The sequence below is a fragment of the Notothenia coriiceps genome, unplaced genomic scaffold, assembly GCF_000735185.1.
Source record: "Notothenia coriiceps isolate Sejong01 unplaced genomic scaffold, NC01 NC01_scaffold00001080, whole genome shotgun sequence".
NCBI lineage: Eukaryota > Metazoa > Chordata > Actinopteri > Perciformes > Nototheniidae > Notothenia > Notothenia coriiceps.
Window position 1 is genome coordinate 51,133 of NW_011333781.1, and position 25,405 is coordinate 76,537.

The following is a 25,405-nucleotide window of genomic DNA, read 5'->3' on the forward strand; positions in this document are numbered from 1 at the left end:
CAGTAATGACAAATGATTTCCCATTAATAATAGTATATATTATCCTAATAAGAACAGTGTTGTCCTTCATTTCGTAAGCTCTTTAAAGAAGCCGGGATCTTCTTCATTTGCAGCATATAAATTCAAAATAGTTATATTTACATTCCCAATTGTCCCCACCACCAAAACATGGCGTCCCTTTTTTTATGACACTTTTTTTTTCTCCTCCACATGAGGCACTGAAAACTTGCCCCACCCATTCCCTTCTCAGCTTTTTGTGTTCCTCTGCACTCAAATGGGTCTCCTGCAGTAGTGCTACTGAGCAATTCAATCTCTTCAATTGACTGATAATTTTCTTCCTCTTTATGGGGTGGTTGATTCATTTTACATTATAACTAATGAAATTCAATGTATTCATATTATGAGCAGTAATTTAAATGAACTATTAAACCTGCATTGTGTCTTGTTCTTTGTTTCAAACCCCACTTCAGTGTTTTGCCAACTGTAAATTGAAATCCAGGTGCTTATCCTCCTTATACATATGTTTGCCGAACAACATTGAACAATAATAACCAAAAAATGATAGAACAGTATTACACTTTGCAATAAACAATGATGAACTTCCAAGTGCCTGGTAGAATGCCTCCAGTAGAAAACAAAAAAGGCATCTCACCCCCAAAATGAATTGGGCAGAGAGCTCCAGAGAGCACAAAGTGCGCATGCAACGGTGCACCAGGTTGCCCTGGTTTGTAGTCCTCGTCGCGTTGACTGCAATACTCTAGCCAGAGTTTGCGGTGTTTGCTCCCCCACTCCCCGTTCAGACCCTATTCATATACACATATTATCCTTGCCATCTTCACTTCCCTAATCAAATTATCCATGTCCGACAAATAATTATCATGAGTCAATCAACCCTGCAGTCTATGTTATATCCCCTGTATTCACAAATTATCACTTTACTCACGACCCTTCAGTCATTCATTCCGTTGTCTCCGCGGATGATAGCTCTCACGTCTGTGGGGTTCAAATGCATCTGGTTCCTCCTCCAATTCTCCTGGGTCGACCACTTGTCCTGCGTCAACTCCCTCTCCAGTATTTCTCGTTCCTCAACTCTTGCGTCGACTCCAAGCTCTTTCAGAGTCTATAGTGCCTCTACCAGTGTTGGGAACACCCTCACTCCCGTGGCCAGGAAAAGCTTCAGCTGTGCAGGGTATGGTGACTGAGCCTTGATATTCTTCTCCTTCAGTTGCTTAATCACCTCTCGTACTCTCTTCCTTTTTCCTTGCAAGTCCGGGGAGTAATCCTGATCAAAGTACACCCTCTGGCCCTCAAATTCAATGTCTCGTTGTTTCCATGCCTGTTGCAGTATTATTTGTTTGACACTGAAATCAGGAAATCGCACAGTGTGGATCTCGGCGGTGCTGATGTCTCTTTTGGCTTAGGAGCAAGGGCTCTGTGCGCTCTTTCGAGTTTAATTTCCGTATCTCCCGGTACCTTTAGCTTCGTGCGTAAGAGAGCGGTTATGAACGACATCATGTCGTCCTTCTCAGCTCCCTCCCTTATTCCGTACATCCTGATATTATTGCGCCGAAGTCGGTTTTCCATGTCATCGCATTTTGCTGCTAAACTAGCCTCTCTCCTGAGTAAGTAGCCCACAGCCCTTTCTTGACGTATGCTTCTGTCTTCCGTGGCGCTCACTCTATTCTCTGCCGTTGTTATTCTTTCATCCAGTTGCACTATTTGCTGTTTTATCTCAGTCATGGACGATTCCAGTCTGTTAAGTGACAGCTTAGTGTCCTTAAAGGACTCACTGTTTTCTTGTCTGAGTTTTCTCAACTCCGCTAGCATCTCTGATTCACCACCTGTTGGTTCGCTGCTCATGCTACGCATGCTGTCCGTTAGCATTAGCTGCTTTTGGCTAGCTTTCATTTCCTCCTGTTTTCCTGTTTTAGCGTTCTTCTTGGTTTCTCTCTTGCCCTGGTTCATTGAGTTGGGGATTCTATCATTCAGTCTAGGGTACATTTGGATATCTCTTGGGTTTTGGCTATTTTAATCACGGGTCTGACGGAGCTGGGAAATCAAGCGTCTGCTCTTGGCATTAGGTAACCGGAAGCCATGATTTATCTTTTTATTCAACTGAGCATGTGAAATCCTTGTAGTCATAAGGATTGTAGTCTGTTATGTAATGTTTGAGCAACTCTCAAGAAAGAATATAACACAAGGCAATGAAAGTGGCCAATAATTAAAGTCTAAGATTAACCACGTGTTTATGTGTCCTGGGAATCTTGTAGTCAAAGAAAACATGCAATAAACCTGAATTCATTGGAACCTATAAAAGTCAAATAGGTAACTGGCATGATGAAAACCATTATTTGCATAAATTGAACATATATAGAAGTAATAATAATGCATGATGTATCGATTAGACATAGCTCAACATGCTGTGTGTGAAACACTAATTCAAGCTCCAAAACTGACACCAGCAGGATTATTTAAAAGCTGCAAATTGTATTATGTTTCAAGCCTTTTTATCTTCACATCTCTGATTATTTTACCACAGCTGGCAGAAGCAAGTAGCCACATCAGCTGTTCCTGAGATCCATTGTGTTGTCACTGCACCTCTGAGAGAGCACTGTGGACCCGCATCAGTAAACAACACATTGGCAAAAGGGACCAAAATACCAACAGTCTAATCATCCCTGTAAAACCCTAATTTATATTTGCTCTCTCAGCCTCATTCTTTCATTCATTCGGCACAACAGCGGCTGAATGGGCCAAAAGAAAAAAGAAAACTGCTGCTAATGGTGAAGAAGCTCATAAACCTCCGGCAGGCCCTCGAAAGCTTCAAGGTGAGTGACAGCTGCAAAAACACCGGGCGAGTTTTATTCAGGGCTTCTTCAAATGAAGCAGTCTGTGTGTCACCTCATTTAAAAGAATGACACTAAGCATTGGAGGGCATCCAAGTGGGGAGATGCAGACTAAAGTGTGGGTATGATTCATCAGCTGAATGAATTCTAAACAAAATACAATATAAAAACGGTTATATGTTTCTAATATTTAATCTGCACCTTAATGAAATTACAGTTTTAAAGATAATATTTACACAGCATTCATTAAAGAGCAGCTGTTTCGTAAAACATTTGAACAAAACTGAACATTATAAACTGATATCACGTTAATGTAGCTACCACTGAGCAATTATGCTTCAACTGTGTCCTACACCACTGTTACTGCAGTAAGACTGAGCTCACAGTCACATTTTGCTTAGTATATTTTAATATTGTTCGTTTAGTTTTTCACTTCGACACTTTATCTTAGAGTGAACACTGAAAAAACTGTATGAAATGTATTCTCGACTTACTAGTGCTTTGCAGAAATTAAAACAAACATGCCAGAATTAAAAGAAACTGTTAAATGGGGCGAGAAGAAACGCTGCCCAGGAGGTCTGGTGATGCCGATGTTAAACAGACAAAACAGGAGGCAGAAAATCTATCCAAGCTGAATCTAGATGCAATTTCTGTTCTGTATAATCTCTAAGCCAACTGTAAACTATAGGCTTAAAGAATTGTAAACACTTTAAATGAACGACAGATTGTTCAATACAGCGATAAACAAAACAAACCAATGTTTTTTTGTGTGTTCATCATGTTGTTTATTTGAGTAACGATTTCAAACTAAAGCTGTGACGTCACCCATTAGTTTTATAGACAGTTTAGAAGCCTAGAGTTTGGCATTTTGGCTATCACCATCTTTGTTTTTGGCCGTCTCCATCTTGCATATTTGAAACAAGTGACAAAAAATGGACGGGCAAAGCACAACCAACAACTAGACAAAGTGGATAAGAGAATGTTACCATTAACTTTCATGAAGTAGAAAAACTTCGAAAGATTAAAGCTGAAAGACAGAAACACAGAGATACCCCAAACTGGACAATGCTGTGGAAGCAACCCGTCAATTACACGTAGCAACGGCCAAAGCTACACCCTAGTTTAGAGTCTATTTTGCCATTGCTCAAAATTCGAATGAATACAAATAAATTAACTTTAATCAAGCTATATTAAAGAAGACTTGAAACTAGAGCTTGCGACCATTAACTCATCAGGAAAATGTCATCAGTTTGGTTATAATAAAGTAAGAATTGGGTCATTTTCTCATAGACTTCTATCCAATCAGACCACTTTATGCAACAGGTGGAGTCGCCCCCTGCTGGATTAAGAGATGTTTAAGCATGTTTAAGGCACTTCCACAGTGGCCCCACCTTTCAGACCCAGATGTTACTGCTTGTTGTAAACACATTATTAAAATGTGCAGTTTCCGTTAATAGCTTACATTCAGATTAAAGCTCACACTGTTCACATAAGCTTAATGTTCAAACAGTCACTTGTTTTATACTTTGATCAAACTGTTTTCTCCATACATTCTACTTTTTCTATGCAGCAGTGGAGGTACATAGGTGGCTCAACACTTACAGGTAAATGAGTTTCATTGCACCTGTTAATAAATAAACTGAGATGATGTTTCTTATCCAGCCACAGTAAACACAAAGTGAAGAGTGGAGTCGAGAGAGAAAGAGATAAAATATAGGAGGATTATTTAACATTTTCCTTCGCTGTCATATCACCAATCTTTCTTGAGAGACAGTAAAACTGCTCAGTCTGAGTCAATTTTATAGTTGACTGATCACCAACTGTAGTGTCTCTCCCTTCATCCTCTGATGGGCTTATCTGTGTTTATGTTTCCACAGTATCTCCCCTCACTTGTCGCTATACGGTCTACCAGAATAATACAACTGCAAAACTGCCCCCCCTTTCGCCAAGTCTGAGGCTCTAAATAGACGACGAGTGCTCTCCCCCAAGGTCCATCACAATTAAACATATCTTTTAATCTCTCTCTGTGTGATGCTGAATCAGTCAATATGTTTTTCCCTTCAGGTATGGCTCGCTGTTTAAATTGCTTTTGTAATTAAGGAAATATCCAACAAACACCAGCTTTAGGATGCTGTGCTCTCAGCTGTGGTGCGGAAGAAAAAGTTTTAAACAAAGCATGTATTCATTTGAGAGGGGTGGGAAATGATGCACAGTAAACAACAAGTACAGTTGCATTAAAAAAAATATGTTGATGTCTGGCTTTTGTAGCTAATTTAGTATCAGAATAACAACACGTTCAACAAACAGCTTGTGTGATGATGTGTTTGCACCATTTTAGAAATTAAGATGGCATATTTATTTATTAAAGAGCACAAAGTGGGCTGATCCTTATTAGCACAAACTATGATATGCTTCCTTGTTGTCGATAGACTTTAAGGGGTAAAGTAATTTATCTTCCCCCTGTCAGCCTTGTGCAAACAAGTCTAGTCTGCACACTCAGTGGAGATCATCATAATTTATAGGAGGAAGATTGTGCATTATCCTCCAGCAAAGTAACATCACATGAAGCACTTAACAATAGCTGCTGTCATGAGGTTGAGCCCACCTACACGTCCATATATACCACCTCATTGTGTGCCAGGGGTTTGACGGGTTAATATATCTAGTGTATTCTTTTAAATAACAAGCCCCAGGGTCGGCCGTGAAGTTTTGTGATGATCATCTGTCCTGTAACTGTGCTTTAACAACATGATCTCACCCCTGGGCTCAGTCATTAGGATTCAGTCCCTTCTCATGGAGACTAATTTATCCGTGCCACAAGGTCTTTTACGACAGTGCAGTGTCAAGTCATTTAAATGTCAAAACAATGCCTTGACTGTTATTTTACTTTAGAGGGCAAAATCATTTGCTTCAGAGCGAAAATTAAATTCGATTTTACAAGCCTGACCATGAGCTTAAATTGAATTAGCATTTCCCCTTGTCTTATGTTAACTTTACAGGAGGGACACACCCAGCAGACACTGTTATGCTGCTCATTGCCAACAAACAAAGTGTGGACATCAAAGTTTCATGATTAAGTAGTGTAATTAATCAATCTGTTTCATGGTGTTGTTTACTCCAACATGCCTCATCTGCTTGTCTAACTAACAGTTTTACTTCCCTCGATAACCTCCTATTCAAGCATAAATAACAAGAATGTTTCACCATCAAGTACATTTTTGTGAAAGTGTACCTTTTTCTTTCTTCACAATCTGTACAACATCGAATAGTCTCAATCTTTTGACCCTCAATTCAGATAAGGATATATTCAAATATTTTAGATAACGTTTTGAATCCCCAGAAGGGAATCAATAATCACGCATGCACAATGACAAATAACCTAAGGAGAAACCAGTCAGAGGGGACGTATCAGACAACATGGGCATGAAAGACAAATTGCCACAACACACACACACACACATATATTCCAAGAGAACATATATATGTAGCTCAGAAGCCCATCCTGCAATGTATTCAATTGAATAAATAAATAAATAAAAGGCTCAAAAAGGCTTTTTAGACGAAAAAAAAGAGGAGAAACTTTCGGATGAAGCTAGCACACCATTCAGCTTGGATTTAGGTGTCAAAGATATGTTGTAATGATAGTTTATTTGATTTTAAAGCACTTTAAAAAATATACCCTCATGCAATTCTGTAAAACGTCAGAGTGACGAATGGAGCATGCAGCATATTTGGGTTCTCGTTTTTGAATGAAGCAGGTTTCCAGGCTATGCCACGAGTAGCGGCGCTAATCTTCACAACCTCTTCACACTTGTTCAGCTTGTGTCAACAGCACTGTGAGTCAGTTAGCCATTCATATGCCGCTACAGATGGTCTCATCCCTCTTCTTCAGCTCTGCTGCTGACATGATTCATGGGGCTCTGTGTCTTGATTTAGGGTCTCTTTTTATATTTCTTCTTGCCCACAGCAGAGAAGCATTTCTCCAAGACACGCCTGAGGCAATGACCCTGCTCTGCCTGGCTAAGAGAGAAAAACAGATCCTCTGGGCAAAACTGGACTTGACACAACAAAAATACACACAAAGACGTACATATCAGTTCATACTAGCTTGTGTAGTCAAATCCAAACAAGTCAACGTCTCTTTGGCTTTCTCACAAACCCAAAATAGTCGACAAAAAAAAAGAAATTATTCAGGCTTATTTCGAGACATAAAATGGTGCAAATAAACATCCTTTTGTGCTACACGAGGGTCATTTATTTACATACTACTCCATTCTTTCCTTTCCTCTTCTGTTATTGCTATGCGATTATTTCTACTCCCAAAGTCAATCGAATAAGCCCATCGCTTAAAATTAAACCAGCAGTCACCTGTGATTGTTTTTCCACTCAATCTGAGTTTGTTGAATTTGTATAATAATAACCTTGCGTGTTTCCTTCCATCAATTTTCCTCCAACTCAGTCTCCATAGGCTTCAGATTGCCCTGTCAGAAAGGACTATAGCAAAAGACTGTGCACACCACTTCCTTATCGCTACCAGTAAATTACTTCAGGATCAGATACAGGCTGCCAACTCGCAGAAACTCCACTCACCAGACACAGAGAGGGAAAGGGAAAGGGAGAAGGAGATAGAAAAGAGGGAGAGAGGAAGAAAAAAAAGTGTATAGACAAGACAAGAGGAGAGTTTCCCCGTGGAGACTGATACCTTCAGCTGCTCTCAAAGGTCATCTGATGTTATCTAACGATCATCTTCAGTCACCCAAACTCGCCTTTACCCACTCTGCTCAGAAGCTGGAGTCAAGCACCTGTCAATCTAAAATCCATAACCTGCAGCGACAACAAATGTAATCAATCTGAAAAACTATTCTTTTTCAAGTATGAACACAAACAATGAACAAAATGACTGAAAGCGTGAGGAACAAAGATCATCTGGAGGAGTTTGTAAAATATTGTTTTTGGCATTGCTGTTTAATGGGCAATGTAACAGGAGAATATGGCTGAAATGTACCATAGATATTTTTGTATGTATGCAAGTAAAAAATAAATTGAAATGTAATTTAGAAAAAGAATCAAACTACAGTAAAACAGCCAGCCCATTTTATTCCATATAAATTCCTGTCTCTAGCTTTGTTTAACAAATGAATGCCTCTATAAGATAATCTATTTTAAGCACATGTAAAATCTGCAAATGCATTATCAGTCACATTTTGTAGCTAACCATTACTTTCAATACATCTACTCACAAATCTTCTCATTGTTTGGTCTGTAAAATATGTGCAAACAGTGAGAAGAAAAGCCAGTAAATCACATTTAATATCAGAGAGCAATTAAAAAAAGCAAAGACACTCAGCCTTTCAAAGCTGGAAACAATATTGTTGTTGCTAATACATTTTTCTTTCACTCAAACTTTTAACTATTTGACTAATTGTTTCCAAACTTATAGTATGTGTGACTGAGGTGTACATGCCAAATTAAAATAAACACATTGACAGGGTATAAAATTAAAAAACGTTCCGAAAACCATATGAAAGCAGACATTGAACACTAAACCTGCTGAATCAATTATTTGGCTCATATTTGGTGGATTTAATCAGTAGGTTGACCTTCTGAACACTAAAATGTGTCAAACATTTTCTTTATAATGTTGAATCATTTTATTTTTAACTAGACAATTTTAGATAATCATCGATTGCAGCCCTATTTTTACATCCAGCTTCACTGTGGTCTGCTCGTTTGAAGGATAGGTTTTCTTAGTCGAAACTGACATGTTTTTTAAAATATTCCACATCATGAATCTTTTAAATGTAAGGTCTGCTGTTACTGCAACAACCTAGTTCCCATGAGGAGATGAATCAAAACACATGAATACAAGACAAGATTGAAAACTATGGTACACAAATCTACTATTTATAGCATGTGGTCTTGTTTCCCTTTACTGTATTTATCTTAAATGTAATATTTGTATCTTATTTGGGTTATTAATGTCTTTCATCCTGACATTTAATCATTGTCCTTAATTATAATTAAACCAAAGGGAAGCAGGAAAAAGCTAATGTTATACAAATCCAAGGAAACATCATTTATGGTTATCTTATTACAATTGGTTGTGTTACTAACAGGTGATGTTGTTTATATCAGTGTTGTTTTTTTCTGGTGACCGCTGTCATATCATGAGGCTTGCCCTGATTGCTAGGGTCAGATAGAGTAAGTGGCCTCAGAGACTGGTCAATTTAGCCTCTTGTGGTGTGCAGGTATGATTGAACTGGCGGCGAGGCATCGGGATGCAGGCGCTGTTTTTCACACGCGTCGAGGGACACCTTCGCTGCCTCCTCTCCTCTCTGCAGCATTGTGGGGAGCAGCTCCAGCCTGCTGGAACCTAGCAGATGGTGAACGTATGCGGCGCTCATGCATGTCATCATCACCTTCATTAGCTGAAGGTGACATATGACATCATCTGGCCCGTGTGCATTATGGGGGCTAGAAAGAGTTGTTTTCTTCTTTTTATTGCAACATGGTTCAAGGTTGTTGATGGGAGGTATTGTGAGTAATCACAATCTTCGCCCCCTCCTTGCACACACACACACACACACACACGTTCCGCTGACTACTCCTCCTCCCCCAGCCTCCCCCCACTCCCCCCTCCCAGCATTAAGGTAAATAAGGGCTTCCAGCAGAGAGCCAATGAGCACGGGCCACTGAGCAGAGATACATGTTTGTGTTGCCTTCCTCCCAGGACCCTGCTCGTTTATCTTGGCTGTCAGGTAAAGGGCAGACTCAGAGAAGGTGAAACTTTTTTCAATTTTTTTTTAATAAGGCCGACTCGGTTTCCATAGAAACTGCAGGACAACATTAGAGGGACAATGATAAGAGAGCAAAGTCTGGTCTCAGGGCATCCCACTGTGTGTGCAATGGCTGTCGGAGACATTTGTGTTTATGTCAGAGACATAAAAGAGCTATTTAGATTTATTCTCCAGAAGCCTCGAGACTTAGACCTTTTTACGGTGGGAGGGGAGATTAATGAGAGCATATTCACACCTAGCTGCAGTTTAGGTCAGGAGCTAAAAGGTGCTTACCACTTATAAAGAGGTTGCTGAGTCTTCTGTGGGTACAAACTCCCCAATAAAGAAAGAAAAGACATCCAAAGGCAATAATGTTTTTTTTATATAGGGATATTATAATGTTTAAACAATATACGGACGATAACAGGCACATTTCCTAACTTTATTCAGTAATAAACACTGAACAGCATAAGAGTTGTCTTAAAAAAAAGTCAATATTCTAAATGCGAGCTACCTACGCATTCAGAGAATACTCCAGGCTAAAGGTGCATAAAGAAGAAACTAATTGCACAGGTAATGAATACTTAATGACTACCACATTTTTCACTTTGTGGCAGTAAATGGGAAACATGTTTAGTTAACAAATGAGTGGAAAATCAAAAGGAACAGAAGCTACCACACGCATTGTCAAAAGCCTGCGGCGGTGAGATAAACCGAGACAATGATACAAAGATATGAGGGTCTTTGTTTCCCGCCACACTCCGGCAAAAGAGAAATTAAGTCTCTTCTGGAGCAGAACCCAACATGGATACGGTCCACATGCAGCCATAATGTTGAATAAGGAGCTCTTGATAAGATGGCACACAACTCTTATTCTTGTGTTGACATGCAGGAAACTGTTGAATTCCACATTAGGCACTTTATTCTGCATTCAGCCCGACATTGTGATTGTCTCAATAACAGAGGAAAATACTTCGGGGAATGCACTACGGACTCCAAACACAAAAAAAAAAAATCAAGGAAGGAAATATCAGGAGCTTTATTGCCGACGTCCATTACTAAAATTGCTCTATTAGACTATTGTTTACTGGTATGTAGTGCAGAACTATTCCAGCTATAACTGTGGGAAACTGCTTTTGTTCTCAGAACAATATTGCTGTGTCCTTGTGATTAAATCAAGTTTTTGTCAGCACCTCAAATTCCTTAACAGTCTTTTATAGCAAAACAAATAGACCCCGCTCACGCAGAGGGTTTTTCTCATCAAAGACGTGCTACCTTTGCTCCCTCTTTATGAGCATCAACTTCACATTTTTTCCAACTCTTTGTTCCCAGTTTTTCAGCAGCCTCTGATTTATATCTGAGGTAAAGAGGAAGAGTGCTCCGCCGGGACAGAGTGTGTTCGCCTGCCGGTAGACGGAGGCGGGCCGGTATCACACACGAGGGTGAGGGTGTGTGCTCTGACAACTCATCAGTGGACAATAAGGCCTTGGCTGTTAATGTCCTGCTACCTGGCATGCTGCAGGGTCACAATCTGCTCCAGATGCTGGAGGCAGGCGTCCAACTCGTAGTGGTGGAGGGGGGGGAAGCAAAGGGGAGTGGATACACTGAAAAATGAATGGGAACGGATAAACACACATACACGCACCTCCTGCAACCAGCCAACTCAGAGTTTACTGTCTCTTCTGCACAGTGGTCTCGCTGGCAGTTACTGTAGCAACATCAGGGAAAATCTCTGAGCACAATAAATGAAATCGCTCTTTTCCAGGGAGCTAGATTGAAAATGTATCTGTGCAGAGCAATCATGCATAATTCGAGATGGGTGGGGGAGAGGGGGGGGGGAGCTGAACAGACAGATACACGCACACACATCTATATGTGAAGAGGGACTTATGAACTCAATTTAGTCAGCCAGACAGAGTTCTTGATTCTGTCACTTGGGATAATCGTCAGGATGTGGTACTCTGACCGAGCCCCTGCTCTAAACCCAGGCAGGATATAAGGTCATGTTGGAGTGGAACTCTAGCCATGCAGCACCCAGACCTCAAGTGCTCCAGTGGTTTTGTGGTTATCTGCAGTAGCCAGCTGTCGAAAAACAGAGGAATTCTTCAAGAACGTCCCCTCTCCCCTTCCTCATCTATCTATCAAAACTGTCCAATCACCCCACCCATCTCTGTCCTGCTTTCTTTGGTCTACTTCTAGCATGTGTACATTTGTGAATAAATGTCTGTTGCTATTTTTGTGTTACCAAAAGATTAACACCTAGAACAAATCAAAACAAAACTATTATGGTTAGTGTTAAGAGAATTACAAGGCACTAAATTACCCAGTTTGTTCCCAGGCTGTTAAAGAGAGAAAAACATCCGCTATAATTATATTCAACTTTGAAAGCTACTGACAGTTCATAAAGTGTGGAGGATTCTTTACCACATGTTTTCTGCAGGGGATGGAGGGAAACAACTCTCCTACTTTCTCGCATGAGAGTGACTAAGAGGACAGCTATGCATAATATATTTGACAGTGCATGTTTAAAAAGGTTATTCCTTTCCGTTCAAAATTAGGTCAGTTCATAACTGCAAACCAATGCATGTGGAGGCGGTGAGACTTGATGTTCTGCAGTGTCTGTTCATCACTTAAATTTGGTTTCATGTCTGTCACTGTCAGGGACAACGTGGATAAGAACCACCAGTCCACGGCATACATCTTTCAAAACGGATGCAGAGAGAAGCGTTGGAGGAATCAGCAACCTGCTGTGTTTCAAGAGCAGAGCTCCACCTGCTGGTGAAAGAGAGCTGCAACAGCACTGAAGCAGGAACCGTTGTTGGATTTACGACTATAATGACCACAGTCATTTTACTGAATGGGCACTACCTCTTTGCCAGCAGGATTATTAATGGAGGAAGAGTGGGCATTTATTTGCACTGTACAAAGATAAACAGCAGTGTTATATGCTAATGTGAGCATATGGAGAGTTTGACATTACAAATACTTTTTCTTAACCCTTGTGATTTGTTGAAACCGTCAAAGTGGCGTGTTCCTCTACCAAATTTCTAGAAACAAACAAAGCAATTTCATAAGACTAATTTAGGAAAAATGTCATGTTTTAATTGTATATGGCCTATGTATCATAAATTACTGTATTTTGTTGATTTTGGACTTGGTTAGATAGTATTCTTTTTTTTAAATAATTGCAGTTTTCAGTAGTTTTCTCAGATACCTTTATTGAAGTTATTTCATATTTTTTTAAAGAGGAGTTGTAAAAACAACATATTAACAACCACTAATAAATTAACAAAAGAGTTCATTTACCAACTTGTGGGAAGGTGGCACAAATGGTTATTGCTGTTTTAATGTTCACAAGTAAAAAAAGAGTTAGAGCAAAATATATGTTATTATTCAACACATACTGTCCCCTGATGGGCACATTGTGTGGGTTTTGCAGCAGTGAGGCCAGACAGCCCTCAGATGAGGAAGCATGTTCCCGTGCAGCCTGGGATAACCTAAGCTCTTGATGCTTTCTCAGTGGATTCCTATTAGCAGAGCTTAAAAGCTGTCATTTCAGTTAAGCCAAGGCAAATCACCTGAGCTTCACGTCTAGTGGGGGAGTGCGGAAATGAGACTAATGATGGAAGAGGCGTATCAGGAAAAGTAAAAAATATATGAAAGAGAGCAGCATAGACCTACATTTACAGAATCACCCCTGTCCTCTCCTGACTGGCTCCTCATTGAGGAGAGGTCTGAACTCCAGGGCTCTTATTACCATGTGATTAACCTCTGCAGGATTAACCGGGCAAAGACAGAGACAGAAAGGTTAAAGGTCGGCGCTCAGACATCTACTCCAGCATGAAGGGTGGCCTATTAAACAGAAGGCCACGCTTAATTCTGCCCACCTGCCTTCAAGAATATTTCCAATACATACTGTAGCATTTATCCCGCATTACTCATCCCTCCAATGTTATATTTCAACAGCATGCAAGGTCAGTTGCCTTGTTACCGTTAAAATAAAAATAAAAACCATTGTACTCAATTAGAAAAAGGCTCGTTTGAAAACATAAACACACCGCCAAACACCTGGTGTGTGTTGGCAGCCGTGAGACAGACTGCAGGTGGGGATGAATTAAAGTGAGTCTGCGCCGGAGTAAGGAATCATGAATAATACATCACACACATACACAGTAAGGCCACAGCGTTTTAGCACTGCTGTAACTGGTTGCAGCTCATTATCAGGGAGAAAATAATTTAGTAACAAACATTTCTTTGCGCAGGCTTACATATACTTTTTAAATTCAAGTGTCAAACTGAAATAGAAGGTGAATGTGTCGAAACTGATGAGGAATGAGGATCACTGCAAACCATCATCTAATAAAAGTGTGTCTTTGTCAGTCTGTTACTTTGATAGAGAACAAAGACAACCTGGCAACCTGTGTGTGTGTGTGTGTGTGTGTGTGTGTGTGTGTGTGTGTGTGTGTGTGTGTGTGTGTGTGTGTGTGTGTGTGTGTGTGTGTGTGTGTGTGTGTGTGTGTCCATGACGTGTGTGTGTGTGTGTTGTGTGTGTGTGTGTCCATGAACGGATGGAGAAAGCATGTGGGAATGTGTTAACCTTTCTGCAGAGACAGGGCCGCGCCTCCAACCGAAAAAGATCACCGTCACTTCCAGATTGATCCGGTTTGAGGGATGTTTCACTGTTTTACTTTTATTTTGCCTCTTGGCCGTCCAGTGACATAAATCACTACAACTTTTTAATCAGTCTTGAAGTGTCTAACACAAGGGCAAAACAAACCCTCCAAGGTATAACACAAGTACTTGTATTTCAAAGAGGCTGCTTTTAGTGATGAACACAGAGAAACATCACCCACTTCCGCAGCTCCCCTCAGCTCAGGAGACTTTTAGCATCTGAGTTCATCTTTATAGCTCGAAACATCAGTGTTTCACTCTCAAAGCTCTTATTGCCGTTTTCAGTAAAAAGCTTAACAACAACAAACATTTGAATACTACCTGCTCAGCATCAATTGTTGATAGCCAGGGAACCTAATAGAGACCCAGTAATTTCTCTAAGGGTTTTGTTGGGACCAAACATTTAGAAAAATAGAGTTAAGATTTGACAAATAGTCATCAAGGAAGACACAAACTCGACTCCAAATTAAAGCTATTAAAGCTTCCTCTATATCTGCTTACTATCTGGTGGATGTCTAAGTCTGCAACTCTTAGTGCTTAAGAAAGTGATAATTGTCCATCATTGCGTTTACAGTGACCCCAAGTGTCCAAGTATTTTTGCAGGTTTATATAAGACCAAAGTTATATTATTGAAATGCTGGCCTGAACACAAACTATACTACAACTCTGCTAGCTAACAAGACACCAATTTGGCATGAAATGACCAAATAGATATTATTGAAAAGGTAAGAATAAATGTGGCAAGGCATTAGATACCGACCTCTGGTACAGACAGTTCTGATGGTAACAGAAGTGTGAGTATACAGAGGTGTGATATCCAGGTCCTTGCAAATTTGATAATTGTGTTCTGCATCATTCACATTGTTACTGTGAACATAATATAACACCTCTCCAGTTTCAATTCAATGCAGAGACTCAGTGTGGGATCATTGACTGTCACAAAAGAAGAGAAAACTGTTAATAAGCCATAATACTAATCAGAAAATATAATGTCCAATCTTTTTTTCCTCCCATTCTGAATGTCATGGCGAGGGACGCGCCAGAGAGAGAGACTGAGAGAAAGAATCTGTTTACCAAATGTCCCCTGAAGCGAGACCCCATCATCCACACTCACACAGACATTGAGATGAAAGCAGCTTGTGTTCTTCCTCTCTGATCTTATCTGATTGTTCTTTATCTTTTTGTTTACCAGGGACCCAGATTAGGATGTGCATTAAATCTCCCTTCAATCTCCGACTCCTGTGCCATGTTTTTTTGTGCCTGTCTTTTTTCTTTGTTAAATAAGACAACGCTCTGGTGCAACTCACTACTTTCAGGCCATAAAACAATCTGCGGCAGCACACACAAAGAGCCGTTGTCTTCCACACACATTCAAATGTACAGTTTCTCACACACACACACACACAAGCACAAACACACACTGAACCAATCGTTTAAAGTCTCAGAGGCCTCGATAAGCTTCTGTAAATCAGCCACCATCCGGCAGTGAGTTTTATTCCCTCTCTCTCAGTGGATGTTGGGTTATGACCCATAGGCAGGAGGTTATTTATTGCTTTTGTCTCAGCCTGTGTTGACTCCCAGCCACTCATCTATGGTTCTAGGCTAATAGAAAGCAGCACCGGGTTGTAGATCTGCAGGAAGCCTGCTAAGCTGCGGGGCCGCAGCTCGATAGCCTCCTCAGAGCCTCGTCTCCCCAGTTTCTTAATGTCTCACAATTCCCCATAGCTTTCTTCATCTGTTTTTTTGGGTAATGAGCGAATCAAAATGAGAACCTATGGGTGAACCTGAGGTGAGCGATTCCCTATAAAATAAGAGTGAATGAGAAAAAGAGGAAGGCAGGTTAGGAGAGCTGAGAGAAGCCCGCACAGACCATAAACATTTTTCCCGGAGGCGACTTGCAGAGATGACAGACAGTCGGCAGCATGCTGGCCTGCCTCTCTCACCAGCACATAAGAAACATCTCTATTCTCAGAGATGGCTGCCTGCTTTGTAATGGAAACTTGAGGTGTTATGTTGGAAAATAACAAAAGATAAAAAGTGTAAATTGTCAACAGCAGAATGAAACTTAACCTTGATACTCCGTTTCCATAGTAATGCAATTTTTGAAGAGCAGCCTCTCACATACTTCAGAGTGTCTCTGGTTGCTATGAAGGCTGTGAAAGACTTTTTTTCCCCCGGTCCTCCCTCCTTTTTTATACCTTCACACAGCCGCTGTGAAACGATCTCAACAAGGCTGTCATCCTTTACAATGGGCCGTCTAACCTGAACTGGCAACTTCCACCTCGCTGTTGTTTGAAATACGGGTCCACTCGCCATTTCTACAGCGCTGAAAGCGGCTGACAGTTAAGACGAACCACCACAGACTGCGGATATATGAGGGGGTCCTTGAGTGATGACAGCATGGGTAGGATGGAGAGTCGTGATGTAATGGAGACAAGGCCGCTGACTGATACTACCAAAGAGACCAGTTTGTCTGCTCCAGTTCACAACCATTCATATCCAAGATCTATGTCTGAGAGCAATAACGGTTAATAGATGAATCCTACATCGGTGTCATCCGGTTCCTGAGGGCACTGTGTATGTGAAGGGTGTGTGTATGTGCATTAGATCAGGGAAAAATGGTGTGCAAACAGCCTTTGCTCCAGGATCGTACAGTGATATGTCTCTGGAGCTGAAACCCTTCAAAGGAAAGCCCTTTAAAAACCAATATGTATAGTTGTTGGATGTTTATCTGTTGAGTCAGGGTCTGATTTTTCATATATCTGCCAGTGTGGCAGGTCACTAACATATCCTGACATGTTTTTTGAAGACATCAAATTTACAAAAAAGAGATGCACAATTGCACAATATTACCTCACAAATGTTCTTTTAAATCTACAAAATGAGAATTATTCATGTAAAAGAAAAGTTACTTAAAACAATCAAAACCTAAATAATCTTTGACATTACTGAAAAGTCCATTCTCAGTGTATTGGATCAGGACTCCCAAACAAGTTTTGACGAATATACCTATGTAATGTGAGCTTAGAGACTTTCCCCCTCAGCAGAGGAAGGTAAATACAGCCTTCTTTGTTTCACAGTGAATGTCAAACATCCACATGACTTAAGTGACCCCTTGACTTCTTTAAAACACACACACCTTTTTACGATGTCGGTTCCATTCCAGCAGGCCTGCCCGTCACCGGAGGCCAGCTCACTCACACACAGCTGATCGGCCAGGCCACCGTAGAACGTACGGTAGAGGCGTAAGCTGTTTAGAAAGTCCCTGAAAAAGTGTGGGGGGGGGTTACTTATAGTAGGCTTACGTACTAATATCACAAAACGACGCTTCATTCTTTAACCCACGTACCTCCTCCTCACAGCCAGCGAGTCCCCGGATCCACTGAGAGCAGCTTTAAGAGGGATTGAGTCCCGGCTGCTGTGCTGGAGGCTGACTGACTGCGCAGGCCTTCTGCTCGGTGTGCCACACAGTTTGTGCACCTATTACCCGAAGAGACAGGCACAGATTTAGGCCTAAACACTGAGGGAGAACCCTGCATTTTAAGTCTTGGAAAATTGTACTGGTGCATGACGAATAGGCCTCATTACAGATGCTGGAATGACAGCTGTTTATACCAAGGCCATTAGTGCAGCCAAGCCTATCATCTCAAATTTCTAAATGTATTTCATGTGAATCTTATCAAGCAGCAGAGACACCAGACAGCCACTAGATGGAGATGTGGGGTCTCAGAACAGGAATGTTAGTGTGGTTCAGGGAAAAACATCCTGAGGCATTAACTAAACAAGCAACATACATGTAAACAGAAAGTTACATTTAGTACATAAACAAATACTTTATGGTTAGGCTTTGATGGATCACTTGTGTTAAGAATAAAGACTCCTTAGGTTTACACCCATTGTCCCAAACTGAAGAGTGGCTGTTGACACTGAATCCTCCCCTGTCTGACAGTCTAACTACAACAATTCTGAGCACCTTGGGGATGTATTTCTGGACAAATTGTTGTGTGTGACTTGTGCAATTTATCTTTGGTCTCCACACCTCAAACCATTTAGTATGGAGCTGGCAGCTGGAATAGCCTTGAAATTCAAAGTAAAAACACTCCAATATTAACAAAAATACCTTTTACTTTATCTATTCTTGTCCACTTGACCGGTGGTTCCTATGTGCTCCCACAGAGCCCTAGTACAGCTTTGATTCTACCATCTTAAACAGTGCTTAATCTCTCCTTAAAGAAGATCTGACCTGTGCAGAGAGGCGAGGCCCATTTTTCTGGGCATGTCCGACAGCATCATGAAGCAGCGTGTGAACTCCCAGAAGCACTTGCTCCAAATCCTGAGGCCCTTGCATCCGTGCTGACAGGCCCTCCAGCGAGTGGACGAACTCTCTCCAGTGGCTGTCGATCTCTGCCATGCTTGCCAAACAGCCTCGCATCACGTTGAGGCAGTAACCCATGCAGGGCTTGGACTGGGTTAAGCCCTGTGGAGCAAATTACTTTGTGATCAGTAATGCTGAAAAATACTTTCATCAATTCAGATCAATGTACTTGGCTTCAGAGATCTAAATCCATACCTGGCAATGAGGACAGTAGTGCATCTTGAGCAGGGCCCGTCTGCACTCGCGGCTCAGCTGTAAGTGGTCTGTTGTATTAATGACTTCAATGCCCAGGTGCAGTGCCTGAATCAGCAGTTTTCCAGACACCCCAGAGCGAGCAATTTGGTCAGCCAGGAGGCCGGGCGCTGCGGCAAACGGTCTCACATCTCGCCTGGACGATCTCACGCACTCAGCGTAGCTCGGTGATATGTCGCTGAGGCCAGGGTTGATGAGGTGATTGTAGACCAGTGGGAAGAGTGCGTCAAAGAATCGCTGCACCAAGTCATCAACGCTGAGCTCAGACCCCAGCAGGAAGAGACTGATGTCTGTGAAGAGTTCCCGAACCGGGCCAACAGCCTGATCAGCCATGCTGCGGTACGACGCCTGGAGAACCACATTGGTGTGATTCTCAGCCTGCCAAATCAGAGACTCAAAGGTCTCTGTGGGGAGACAGCAGGAGAGAAAGAGACAAAGAAAGGCAAACGATTACAGAGAGAACTAATTTCAATATATTATCATCTTTATCTTGGTTCAAAGTTAGGTATTCTTGCTGCCTCTTGAGCGATGCAAGAACATTAAAGCCTTAACATCCACTCACACTAAAGGCAGAAACTGCTGTGCTGTAATATGAACAGGGCTGAATACAGTACAGATTCTTGATGAAGCTTTTACTTTGATAAACCCAGAATGAAGAAAAGAGGAGAGTCTTCAGAGTTGCCAGCGGGGATCTGGAGCCCCCCTGCATCTCCACACAGAGGGGGGAGAGTAAGTGTAGGGAAGCAATTTGTCAAAGAAATTGACAAAGAAACATAGAAAAGAAAGTGGCTACAGCACACCAAACTGTTGCTACGACAGAGATACAATAAACCAACTACATTTACCAAACAAGTATGAGAAGAAAAAGGCTCCTTGTGTAATGGGAATTATTTGAATGAGAAGATGATACAACAGAGGGGAGTAAAAACATGAGTTCAAGAGCCTAAAATGATGAGAACAATTGTTAAAAGACACATGGAGGATGGAAAAGAATTAATTCCCCAGAGAATAAGCAACTTCAATGATGTTCATTCCATTTTCATACAGCAAAACATCATGGCAGTCTCTACACAAGCACATAACAGACCCCATGCTTTACAAGTATGCTCACTTTCAAACTCAAAACATGTATTCAAAATCCGCAGCACATGATTTTCCTCTAACAATTGGTATTATCACCATGAAAGTAAATGTCATCAAATTCTGCTAAGCTGCATGTGACACAAAAGTCTGTCCACTCCTGATAAAGCGTCTGTCTGAATGATACTAATACTCAGGCCGCTGCATCAGGAAGCTAAAGCACACCCTGCTGTTTCTCTTTTGCCGGTCAGCAGCGCATTAACCAGTATTTACACAGTGTTTCTATGTGTGTTTTTTAAGAGCAGTTGTTGAGGGGAGGGTACAGATTATAGCATCCAACATCTACCTCACTGTGTGGAACTCGGTGTGTTAAAGTAGAAGGACTGATATTGAGGAAAAAACGCAACGCTATAGAAAAAGTGCAACGAGCTCGCCTTTATCCTCTTGTCTCTCTGTTTTCACATTTTGTCTCAGTTAATACCTGAGCCATGGCCATTCTCACATCATGTGCTTGTCATGAGTTGTGAGGCAGTGGTCAGGGTGAAGGCCTGGAGCTGCCTGGGGGGCTGAGAGTCTGTGGGGGGGTTAACCAATGTGATGAGGGCTTAGACGGTCGAGCGCTGTACAATATGCAACGACGTGGAAAGATTGACCGAAAGCCCCCTGGAGAGGGCAACTGAGAGGGGGAACAGAGAGGGGTCGGACATGCCTACGGGCGTACCATCTTAAGCAGGCAGCATTAAACACAGAGGAACCAGAAACACCACCTGATCCTGCTCAGATGAGATCAGTCTACCAGGATCCGAGACTCAAAGATTTGTTTATGTGTGGAGGAGGAAAGGAGCTGCACCTCCTACACAGCCAGCTGTTTGGGTCAGAGAGCAGCACGGAGAACAGAGTGAGAATGTGTAAAGAATGAATAAAGACAAGAGCGGCGGCTGTGAAAGTGCAGCGCGGATGATGTGACTGTGTGAATGAAGCAGACGGATAGAGGACTGGCAAGCAGACAAGCTGAGAAATGGAGAGAGAAAGAAATATGTGCTCGCAGAGTACAGTTAGAGATTATTACAGCCCCCGAGTGTGTGAGGCACAGCAGACAGAGTTATGAAGGGTCCCACAGGGATTACAGCGTGTGCTTTAGGAGGGCTTTACCACATTAGATTGTGGAGTTAATGAATTCCACCTGTCAAACCACATAACCAATATCTGTGTGGTAAACACATTTCTCCCCGTTTTATCCCACCGGTATCCTTCTTGCTTCCTAGGATGTAAATCTTGTCACTAACCGATTTCCCTCCATAAGTACAAAAAGGGAAACTTAAAACGGCATGGATAATAAGCTGATCAGTTATTCTGCTGTCTAAACAAGTTTGCTGTGTTACAAGAACACCCACGCAGGAGTTGCTAGCTGTCCGGGCTGTATTAATGACTTTATTCTTCAATAAAGAGAGAGCATGAAGCAGCGTCTCTCACTGGGAGGCCTACACCAGCGGCCAGGCTTCTGGGCAAGCCTGAGGACAGAGATAACAGGGGGGGGGGGCGGTGGAAAAGATGAAAAGAGTTACATAGCAAAGTGAGAAGAAGGTATCGCTTTTAAGTTTTTGAGACGGAACTATTTAAGCCGAATTGGATATCTGTTCACATTTTTAAACAGGCCGAATATGTTTCTTAAAAGCGACTGTAAGCTATTGTATTACTGTATTAAAAATGTATCAATTTACTATGGTTAATGTGACAGAACTCACTTGCAGTAATATACGCATAACAAATGATCACCTGACTGAGTGTTTCAGTGTTTTCAAAGTCGTTGTTTTCGTTTTAAAGCCTGCTCCTTTAATATGGCAGAGGATCCTGAGCACTCTTTGTTTTCAGAAGCAGAAAGCTGTTGCTTCAGCTAAGAAGCTTTTATAAACCCACCAGTATTCACAACCTGCTCAGCATCACACTGCATAACAACAGTTAGTGACCAGCTGGTGAGTATAGTTAAAGTGGACCTATCATGCTATATTTGAATAATATAGTGTAGGACCATGCCTATATAAGGCATATTTATACTTTTTATTTGTCAAAATACCAAACAGATCATGCATTTTAGCCATTCCTCATTTCGCTCACTTTAACACTGTCTTATGGGCTGATTCTGTGAGAACAGCACCATCTACAGGCCTGGCATATGTACTAGAGCAGTGGTTCTCAAATGGGGGTACGCGGACCCCTAGGGGTACGTTGGAGTACTGCAGGGGGTACGTGAGATTTATTTTATGTTAAAAAAAAAAAAAGTTTGAGCAGTGTGGGTTTTAAATTAACAGAGTTACACATATTTCAAAACGCGAAGTGCAATAACTGCAGTTGCCTTCCTGTCACTGAGAATAACAAAGATCGTCAGTGAAGCACAAGCCCATGTTTCTCACTAAATTGTAAGTACAACTTATTAAAAAGATCAGTTCAATGCAACTAATGTCGTCTTAGTGTTATTGCATGATGTTAAAATTGGTTTGCCATGAATTTAGTGATGGATTGTAAACATTTGAAATGTAGCATTTAAGTCTTTCTCAGTCGTTTTTTGCAGTTAACCCGATCTCGTTGTTTTAATAAATCGCAAAGACACTGATGGTGGCAGCACTCGTACTGTACCCCTCTTTATATAGCAATTTCTTCTAACTAATTGTTTTTGCTGGCTGATCAGGGGGGTACTTGGCTGAATATCTTTTCAAAAGGGGGACTTATCTGAAAAACAGTTTGAGAATCACCTGTACTAGACGCGTCTCCAGGCCGCTTTGCGAACGGCAATGTGCCGTGCTGTCGTGCGCTCCTGATCTGGTGGAGTTGGACCCAATAGCGCCGCAGGCGGTGCCAGCTTGGACTGTGACGTTCAATAGAGTTTTCAAAAATCTGGATCAGGTCTGTGCTCAGATGCGCGTTTGGCAGACGCGCTTTTTAAGAGATTTGGGTATGGGACGGGAAATAGGAGGCCCCCTGTGTTTCTGGCTGACACTTGGTGAGCCTTCCCCTGGAACACCGGGGACACATATTCCATGTATGAGAAGACGTACAAACAGCTGCATTGTTGCCATGATAGGTCACGCTTTAAACATTGTAAACGGACGTTCTGCAAACTGTTTCCTAGCCAATGAGTCATAAACCAAAGGCTAATAGTGTCGTCGAATTATTAGATTCTCAGCAGAATTACGATATTAGCAATGTTCCTTTATGTACCCCCAAACCTGCATCGTTGCTTCATTCATACTGTTTGTTCCATATTCAATATTCAGATTCCTTTTTATTAAGACAGGATGTTTTCCTCCCCACTTTTGTGAATCAGGCTTCCAGTTGTGTTCGGCGCGGGCCCACTGGCCTATCGCGTTTTTCACAGAGGATGAGCGTCTACGACGCTTCACCCTTTTGATAAAAGCTTGACTAGCTGGATAAAAATCAATTCTATAACGAAGGGCACAGGCGTATCTACCATCAATGCACCTCTTATTCAGATTGAATTCTTATCAGGCCTATTAAGGCTTTATCAAAAGGAAGGTCGTAAGCGTACTCTTGTAAAAGCGGAATAGGGCAGTTTTGGCGCGCCCCGAACACAAACTGGAAGCGTGATTCCACAAAAAGTGGAGAAAACACTCGCCTGTTTACACCTAAAAAAGGAATCACACTATCTAATATAAAATCATAGGTGAACACCAGCATGCAGTGTTTAACATAAGCAACGCCATTCGCGCTACATCATCTATCCTGTGAAAGCATCTAATACTTCCACACACTATTACGCTGTTTATCAGACTCAGTAGGACAAGCAGAGACACAAGCCCCGACTCTTTACAATGCTCTTATCAAGGTGACCTATCATGCAAAATGCAGGCCTTTTGTAACGTCTTGTACTACATGAATATGGTGTCGCCGCGGTGTTCGCAGGGAACCTCACCAAGCCTGTCAGAAAACACAAGCCGCTCTCTATTTTCCTCCATACGGCAAATCCCTTTAAAAAGGTCTGCAACCGGATCTGAGCACAGACTGATTCCAGATTTGAAAAAAGCTTCATATGAACGTCACCAGGAAGTGGCGCCGGGCGGCGGCTATTGGCGCGCCAAGCTCCACCAATCAGGGAGGGAACAGCCACGGACATCTGCGCGTTCGCACAACCGCTGGAGCGCCTCTAACGTACAGTTGATTCTGGCAAACTTTTTTCCAATACATGTACCGGCCCCTCCTTCTGAAGAACAGGCACCGTGGGCGAGGCCCAGTGACGGCCCCAGTCACTCAGCACCCAAAACCATTAGCTCTAGGCCGAGAAATGCCTAATACCGCGACCGTGAAAGGTACGAGTAGCGACGTGGGGCTGGGCAGGCCATCAGTGTCTGATTTATTAAAAACAACGACATCTTGTAAGCTGAGAAAGACTTAAATGCTACATTTCAAATGTTTACAATCCATCACTAAATTCATGGCAAACCAATTTTAACATCATGCAATAACACTAAGACGACATTAGTTGCATTGAACTGATCTTTTTAATAAGTTGTACTTACAATTTAGTGAGAAACATGGGCTTGTGCTTCACTGACGATCTTTGTTATTCTCAGTGACAGGAAGGCAACTGCAGTTATTGCACTTCGCGTTTTGAAATATGTGTAACTCTGTTAATTTAAAACCCACACTGCTCAAACTTTTTTTTTTTTTAACATAAAATAAATCTCACGTACCCCCTGCAGTACTCCAACGTACCCCTAGGGGTCCGCGTACCCCCATTTGAGAACCACTGCTCTAGTACATATGCCAGGCCTGTAGATGGTGCTGTTCTCACAGAATCAGCCCATAAGACAGTGTTAAAGTGAGCGAAATGAGGAATGGCTAAAATGCATGATCTGTTTGGTATTTTGACAAATAAAAAGTATAAATATGCCTTATATAGGCATGGTCCTACACTATATTATTCAAATATAGCATGATAGGTCCACTTTAACTATACTCACCAGCTGGTCACTAACTGTTGTTATGCAGTGTGATGCTGAGCAGGTTGTGAATACTGGTGGGTTTATAAAAGCTTCTTAGCTGAAGCAACAGCTTTCTGCTTCTGAAAACAAAGAGTGCTCAGGATCCTCTGCCATATTAAAGGAGCAGGCTTTAAAACGAAAACAACGACTTTGAAAACACTGAAACACTCAGTCAGGTGATCATTTGTTATGCGTATATTACTGCAAGTGAGTTCTGTCACATTAACCATAGTAAATTGATACATTTTTAATACAGTAATACAATAGCTTACAGTCGCTTTTAAGAAACATATTCGGCCTGTTTAAAAATGTGAACAGATATCCAATTCGGCTTAAATAGTTCCGTCTCAAAAACTTAAAAGCGATACCTTCTTCTCACTTTGCTATGTAACTCTTTTCATCTTTTCC

At 41.7% G+C, this 25,405-nt stretch overlaps 1 protein-coding gene across 1 annotated transcript in view; it reads right to left on the reverse strand.

Moving 5' to 3' along the window:
- Nucleotides 1–25,405, reverse strand: part of gpc5a (glypican 5a) — a 92,449-nt gene that overhangs the window by 30,534 nt on the left and 36,510 nt on the right. The window contains exons 3-6 of the mRNA XM_010786792.1: nucleotides 18,864–19,324; nucleotides 18,537–18,770; nucleotides 17,643–17,773; nucleotides 17,433–17,558 (exon numbers count right to left, since the gene is read on the reverse strand). Coding sequence (XP_010785094.1) covers nucleotides 17,433–17,558; nucleotides 17,643–17,773; nucleotides 18,537–18,770; nucleotides 18,864–19,324 — 952 coding nt within the window. The remainder of the gene's footprint in view (nucleotides 1–17,432; nucleotides 17,559–17,642; nucleotides 17,774–18,536; nucleotides 18,771–18,863; nucleotides 19,325–25,405) is intronic.